The 8,095-nt window shown below is 37.0% G+C and overlaps 1 protein-coding gene across 1 annotated transcript in view; it reads left to right on the forward strand.

Moving 5' to 3' along the window:
* Positions 1 to 7,703, forward strand: part of LOC126190977 (DNA replication licensing factor MCM4) — a 50,383-nt gene extending 42,680 nt beyond the window's left edge. The window contains exons 10-15 of the mRNA XM_049931646.1: positions 1,036 to 1,123; positions 1,214 to 1,374; positions 1,472 to 1,589; positions 3,883 to 4,124; positions 7,083 to 7,293; positions 7,386 to 7,703. Of these exons, the coding sequence (XP_049787603.1) occupies positions 1,036 to 1,123; positions 1,214 to 1,374; positions 1,472 to 1,589; positions 3,883 to 4,124; positions 7,083 to 7,293; positions 7,386 to 7,490 (925 nt within the window). The 3' untranslated portion in view covers positions 7,491 to 7,703. The remainder of the gene's footprint in view (positions 1 to 1,035; positions 1,124 to 1,213; positions 1,375 to 1,471; positions 1,590 to 3,882; positions 4,125 to 7,082; positions 7,294 to 7,385) is intronic.
* The last annotated feature ends 392 nt before the right edge of the window (positions 7,704 to 8,095 follow it).

Below are 8,095 nucleotides of genomic sequence, written 5' to 3' on the forward strand. Positions count from 1 at the left end.
TTTTTCAATTTTTGAAAGTCCATTACTCGATAACTTTTTATCAGAAAAATGTGAAAAAATTAATTTGTGGTACTATTTATGAGTACTATAGGCATACTTAATTTCATTTAAATCCAAGAGGGTAACGTTGAAAATGATGGTTTCTTTTGTTGATTTGATGTGGAATGACCCTTGACAGACAAGTCAGTTACTGAAAGAAAGATTGAGGTGGATGTAATGAAGATAAACTGGCTGCTCTACAAAAAATGTCTGTGTTTGAATACCATACCAAAGTCTAGGAGTGGGCAGATCACTTTAAGATCCTGTTTTACCAAGTCACCGGTGTTTGTTTGGTTTCAAAAAGAGAAAACACAGCTAATACACTATGCACTGCGTGTTCTTTCATTCATCATGTTTCGTAGATACCATTAAGAAGATGAGAGAACCTTCAGGAATGTGGAATGACTCAAGGTATATATAACCATAAGACAGGATTTTCCCCACATTGATGTGCACCATTTTACATAGCATAGAATTTTTCACCTACCATAGAATTGTGTTGATAGATTTTGCATCCATGTGATTCAGTTATAAGAAGCATAATGTAAAAGCTAATTGAGCTTACATGTGAATCTTTGAATTATATACTGTGTTCTTTACTTGAAATGTTTCTGAGCAAGGCCAGTGGAGCATATTTGATCCAGACTGTAAAATAATTGCAATCTTCCTGTGTTATGTGTGGAAGGATCATGTAAAAAACAAGATAACGATTTGTGTGTCAAGTCCTGATTTTTCACCACCACATTTGTAAGTGAAACAGAAGAGAAAATACAAATAATAGTATGAAGTACTGTTCACCAGGTACTAAGGGTAGCTTGTAAAGTGTTATTATATAAATACAGAAACAAATGGCCCTGTGGAAGAATGAACACACTGAACGTAATTAAAGAATAGGACAGGCAGGACTAAGTTTTACTCTAAATATACATTATTTCAGGGTACTTGGTATTATTCGTGTTCAAATAAGTACTTGTTCTTTTTACTGTGTGGCTTTAGGGGTGCATTAGTTCTGGCTGACAATGGAATTTGCTGCATTGACGAATTTGACAAAATGAATGATTCAACACGCAGTGTCCTACATGAGGTGAGCTCCATCAAAATTAGTCTTACCAGTAGGTGTACCTGTAAACATACTATGTGTTATACATTCCATGCCTTTCTTTTTCTTCTACAGGTTATGGAACAGCAGACATTAAGTATTGCAAAGGCTGGAATTATTTGTCAACTAAATGCACGTACCTCAATATTAGCTGCAGCAAATCCTTGTGAATCTCAGTGGAACAAAAACAAAACAATTATAGAAAATATTATGTTACCCCACACATTAATGTCCCGGTAAGATATATTTTTATGCTTTTTTAATATTTTATTTCTTCCTTTATTTTTTCATAACAATAGATTGCAAATAGTGTTTCAAATCATCTTGTTTCAGATTTGATCTAATCTTTTTAATGCTTGATCCTCAAAACGAGGTGTATGACAGGCGACTTGCACGTCATCTTGTTTCACTCTATTATCAGAGTCGTGAGAGAGAACAAGAAGAACTTATGGTAATTACATTTTTTATTTATTTATTTTTACTCATATTTTAAAGTCCATGTTACAAGGGTGATTCAGATATAAACCTTGTCCACAGCCTGTGGTCTAGTGGCTAGTGTTGCTGCCTCTGGGTCACGGGGTCCCGGATTTGATTCCTGGCCGGTTTGGGGATTTTCTCTGCCCGGGGACTGGGTGTCTGTTTGTCCTCATCATTTGACTATCAGTATCATTCGTGACAGTGGCTCGATTGGACTGTGGAAAAATTGGGACTTTGTATGGGTGCCAATGACTGCGCAGTTGAGCACCCAACAAACCAAACATCGTCATCAGGTATAAACCTTAAAGGTACCATAAAATTTCCAAAAGCTATACTACCAACTTGGCAGTTTGTTGCGTCACAGGAAAGGAAGCTGTGTCACTACAAAGATGACCACCCCATTGTCAATTTACACTACATTGAAGTAGCAATCTCATGTACATGTCATTGGATGTAAGGAACTTCAGTGTCATTTCCAGATCAAAGGTGATGGATGTATTGACAGAGTTGTTTCAGGGGAACACTCGGTATTATCACCAACCTGACATGAAAAGATTTAATAAGGAATGGTGCCATAGCTCATATGAGTCAAGAGGGACAGACCTGCTAGTATAATAGGAGGCAGTGGAGTATTGTGTTGTCAGTAGAACAGCAGAATACGTCAGTCAGCAGAGCTCAGTGACTTTGAACATAGACTAGTCATCGGGTGTCACCTTAGTAACGAATCCATCGAGGGCATTCCAACCCATCTAAAGCTGTCCAAGTAAACTATAGGTGATAGTATTGTGAAGCAGAAATGTGAAGGAACAACTACAGTTAAACCAAAACCATGCAGATTTCATGTACTGATGGACAGGGACTGTTGTGTGTTTTGTAAAAAATTGTGTGAAATCAACAGAAGAAATCACTTGTGAGTTCCAAATTGCTACCAGCAGTCCAGCTAGCATATTTACTGTGACTAGGGAGTTAAAAAGAATAGTTGATAATAGTAGACCATGTTTATGTAATCAGTGCTAAGTGATGCTTGAGGAGGTGAACAGAGTGACATCAGTGGTCAGTGCTAAGCGACACTCAGTGTGATGAAAAGAGCTGCATAATTTGTCAGTGGATGGTTGGTAACAAGTGATCGGCAGTGATGAATTGTGCTATATTGTGGCAATCTGGTAGAAGAATTTGGATTTGGTGAATGCCTGAAGAGCATTACCTGCCCTCGAGTGTTGTGCTAACAGTGGAAAAGGTGGTGTTATGGCATGAGGGTGTTTCTTGTGGTTAGGGTGTGGTCCACTTATTATGGTTAAGACAATGCTAAATTTGGAAGGATACACATACAGTTCAGCAACAGTTAGGAGGTGATGATTTATTTATCAGCATGAAAATGCAGCCTGTCGCAAAGCTGTCTTTATGAGGTAGTGGCTTGTGGACAACAGCATTATTGAAGTGGGCTGGCCTCCAGAGAATCCATGGATGAACTCAGTTGGAATGTGTTAGAACATATACTTTATTCCAAATCTCAGTGTCAAACATCACTTCTGTCTCTGTTTTGGACTTTGAGTAAGAATGGGCTGCCAGTTCTCCAGACATCTCTTTGAATGTGTCCCCAGCAGAGTTCAGGCCTTAATAAAGGTGAAAGGTGGGAATGTCCCATAGTAATGCCTGCTAACACGTTTCCGGATAGTTTTGAACAAAGAGTGTGCACGAAGTGAGGAAAAAAATGGGCTGTTTTGTTGAACATCAGTGCAAGACATTGCATATGCCATTGTTGTATGACACTGAGAAAACAGTTCCAAACCTATTATGAAGAACACAAACCATCATGAATAAATTGTCATTAAGAAATTGAAAGCTAGAAATGTGAATCATGAAAAGCCCTGTTCAGGTCAATTTATCAAGAAGCCTGTCCTTCCTGCTGGAATCTTGTCATACATACCTTTTCCTGACTGCTGCTCATTGCTTTTATAGTCATTCATAATTATTTCAAATGATTAGCAATGACAATAATGCTACATTACAAATAAAACATGGAGAGGAGTTGGATGTCAAAGGTATTGTCAATTTTTGAGAAAACAGAGTGAAGGAAGCCTGTATATTTATGTAAAGGAAAGACAAAGGTAAAGACATGATTGGCAATGTAATCTTAGTGTTTGTAACTGGTATTTGTACAGAGTAGTGAAAGGTACGAATTGATCATAACTGATACAGCTACTCTTTAACAAGAGATGAAATTAACATTCCTCCTGCTGTAAAGAAATGTAACCTTTCTTTTCTAGGATATGGCTTTGTTACGAGACTACGTTGTTTATGCCAAAGAGCATATTCATCCAAAACTAAGTGAGCTCGCATCACAAAGACTTATACAAGCATATGTCGATATGCGTAAAGTAGGCAGTGGGCATGGTCAGATAACAGCATACCCTCGCCAGCTGGAATCCCTCATACGTCTGGCTGAAGCTCATGCCAAAGTAAGGTTTTCTCAAGTTGTTGAAGTTCTGGATGTTGAAGAAGCCTATAGGTGAGTGGGGTCAGCAAATATCAATAAATTTTATGTTGCCACAAGATTTAAAATTGAAAACAGTTCTTTTCTGATTTAATTGAGACTTCATAGTGGTACCAAAAGTGACATTAGAAGTGTTGTGGAAGCTTTAGTGTATAACATCAATGATGGTCTATGGTTCAGGAGTACTTATTTATGAAAAGTCTCTGAGCATTAGATAAGTGATATGTAATATCTGTATATGTGGAAACTAGGATTGGTAGGTCAAAACATTAAAGAAGTATCCACGAGCGTTGCTTTACAATGAGACCACATGACTGTTGGATTTTTGTAATTTTTTTTAAAAATATGTGAGAAGTTCATAACTCAAATATAAATCTTTCAAAGTAGTATGATGCAACTTGCAAAAATTCTCGAAAAAATTGGCTTCAAAGTTTCCAAATTTCCTGAGCATTTTCATTTGTTCCTACAGTCTGCATACATACATCAAAGATAGTTCATTTGTTACATATGTTTCCATGTTTATGCATCTCTTACATAAAGTAGTTCATTTTATTTTCAATGATATTTCAATTTGATAACAATTCTACTTCTTTTCCATTGCTATGAAGGAAATGCCAATAAATACATTACTCAATACGGGTGTCTATTCAATTTTGAAAAATATGCATTGGTTTTTTATGCTTGTGTCATAAGAATTGTTTTTCTCATCGTGCATGAAAATTTTGTAATTTTCATATGTATTTTGTGGACTTTGTTTTACTAAGTACAGTTAGATATTTGTTGTCAGAAGTTTGTCATGTTTAATATTGAGTGAATAGTTACCTCAGACTGACAGGGTGTGTCAAATTGTAATTTATTTAGATGTTCTGTAGATCTCGTCTAAATATATTGGTTGGGCTAACAGACCTATTGTACGGGACATTTGTTGCTTAGAATCGTAGTGGCAGAGCTGAAAAATTTATTTCTCCTGTGTTAGTGTAATGAGTGTACCCTGAGGAGAAAGCAAGTCTTACTTTGTATAGACCTAAATATAGCGGCATTTTATCCGAGTTGCCACCAAAATGTTGAATGTGAAATGTACAGTGTGTTGATGTAATGTTGTTTCTAGTTTGGATTGTTTTGTATTCCTTCTCTAGTGCTCTTTGACCTACTGTGTGTTAAGTGAAGGTGGAAATACATTTGGCGTGTCTGTGTCTAATATTTAACACAACAACATCCATGCAGCTTTGAATCCACCTCTCTCTCTCTCTCTCTCTCTCTCTCTCTCTCTCTCTCTCTCAAACAAAGCACAAAGCTGCCATCATGGTAGGTGGTGCTTACAAGGGAACCTCCCCATTGCACCCTCCTCAGATTTAGTTATAAGTTGGCACAGTGGATAGGCCTTGAAAAACTGAACACAGATCAATCGAGAAAACAGGAAGAAGTTGTGTGGAACTATGAAAAAAATAAGCAAAATATACATACTGAGTAGTCCATGCGCATCATAGGCAACATCAAGGACAATAATAGCTCAGGTGTGCCGTGGTCCCATGGTTAGCCTGAGCAGCTCCGAAACGAGAAGTCCATGGTTCAAGTCTTCCCTCGAGTGAAAAGTATAATTTTTTATTTTCAGACAATTATCAATGTTCAGGCACTCATACATAATCAACTTCGCTCTCCAAAATTCCAGGAAATGTTCAGATATGCTTGGACATATGCAGGATTTGACGGTCTACACACGGAAAAATTTGAAAACGTTCAAAACATACGTTTTGGCAAAGCACAGGGAAAACTGTGAGACTGTTGCATTCATTTGTTGCAGTTCATGTGACAAATTCTTATGTTTTCATCACTTTTATGGGAGTGATTATCACATCCACAAGAAAACCTAAATCGGGCAAGGTAGAAGAAACTTTTTACCCATTCGCCAAGTGTACAAATTAGGTGGGTCGACAACATATTCCTGTCATGTGACGCACATGCCGTCACCAGTGTCGTATAGAATATATCAGACGTGTTTTCCTGTGGAGGAATCGGTTGACGTGTGACCTTGCGATCAAATGTTTTCGGTTCCCATTGGAGAGGCATGTCCTTTCGTCTACATCACACGGTTTTGCAGTGCGGTCGCAAAACACAGACACTAAACTTATTACAGTGAACAGAGACATCAATGAACAAACGGACAGATCATAACTTTGCAAAAATAAAGTTAATTTTTCACTTGAGGGAAGCCTTGTTGGATCCTAGGGGTTCTTGTTTGAAACAAAAATTGTGATTGCTGTAAAATATTTCATTATGAGAAAAAAATTTTGTCACTCTCGGTGTTAAAATCCAAATTAAGCTCCTCATACCTCTGTTCTTAAATTTTTTTCCAGAGGTAAAAAATAGATAAGAACAAGTCCCTTCCTACAGAGAGCTTAGTGTGATGGCCTTTGTTTGAATTTGGCTTTGAGACCAGTCTTAATAATGCTTGCTGCCACATGCCCTATCACTGAAAGCACAAGTTTTGCACAAGGAGGTTCTGGTCATTTTTTGTTGCTTACGTGAAGCGTTCAAATATGTGAGTCACAGCTGCAGCGTCAGTAGCTACTGTGTGCCACTTACATTCACACGTATGTAATTAGAACTTCTTGGCTGTCTGTGAGAAGGCTGATGTTCTTTTCTTATACTAGACCAAAGTGAATCAGTCACATCTCTGACAATGGGTAACAATACAAATTTATTGACTTTTTGGGCATTCAGTGTAATCATAAGAAAGATGGTCCATCAATAATCATAGCTTCACTGCACTAGAATCTTTTGGGACAATTCTATCAAATGGACAGTTAGACCTACTACTTCAATTTGTTACAAAAAAAAGGTCTGTTTACTAAGAAACAGATCAACATTTTTGTATATACTAAAAACAGAAATAGATCATGATTTTGCAACAAAATTTGAAGTGTTTCTGATGTAACATAATGTGTAAACTTAAGTGTTTCTTTTTTCCTCCAGGCTACACAGAGAGGCTTTGAAGCAGTCAGCAACAGACCCACTATCTGGCAAGATTGATGTAAGCATCTTGACTACAGGCATTAGTACAGCTGGCCGTAAGCGTCGCCTTGAAGTGAAGCAAGCTTTAGCTAAATTAATTAGTGCTAAGGGCAAAGTTACAAGTTTGAACTACCAGAAGACTTTCAGTGAATTCAAAGATAGCTCTGAACTGGTGAGTGAAGAAATCTAGTTTGTCCCCTAGTTAATTTGCTCACTAATAATCACAAAAGATATATATAACTTGTTGCCATATTTTTGTTGCAGATGATAACACGAGAAATGTTTGAAGATGCGCTGAAGGACTTGCAGGACGATGGTGTCGTCAATGTGGTTGCAAAAAATATGATCAGACTGAATGTTCTTAGCTAGTTTTGGGGTGCCTCGTAAAGTTAATTTTTCATTTGTCCTTTTTTCACTGTCAGTTTCACACTGTATATTATGTGGACATATTTTAATTCCTTGTTAATGAGTTGCAAAGTATGCACATTAATTGTAAAACTATAAATAATTGTTGCATTTTAATTGCATTAATTACATTATAACCCAAGAAAAATTCTACTTTAAATGCTTTTCACGCTCTTATATATTGCTGTGTTGTAGTAATTTCAAATGAATTAAATGTCAGCTGGTTATCTAATATCTGCCTGCGCATTTCATGAGCCACATAGAAAACCTGTTTAATTCAATTAGTGTTATGATTGAGGATCAGAATTCAGCCATAGCACTAATGTGACGTATAATGTTGCTTAATTGTTTTATTCCGTTCTAAGACTATGCACGGACCAAATGTGTTAGAAAAACAATTTAGTAATTACACCTTGTCTACGTAACAATTTAATTTTTTAATGATTCATTATGTAAAATGTCCATGTCTGTAGCTGTGTTGTCAGCATGACAGAAGGCCATGCAGAGGACCCGTGTTTGATTCCAGGTACTGTCATTAATTTTTCCTTGGTGGGAGGACTTAAATGAGG

This window comes from Schistocerca cancellata, chromosome 6, assembly GCF_023864275.1.
Source record: "Schistocerca cancellata isolate TAMUIC-IGC-003103 chromosome 6, iqSchCanc2.1, whole genome shotgun sequence".
Taxonomy (NCBI): Eukaryota; Metazoa; Arthropoda; class Insecta; order Orthoptera; family Acrididae; genus Schistocerca; species Schistocerca cancellata.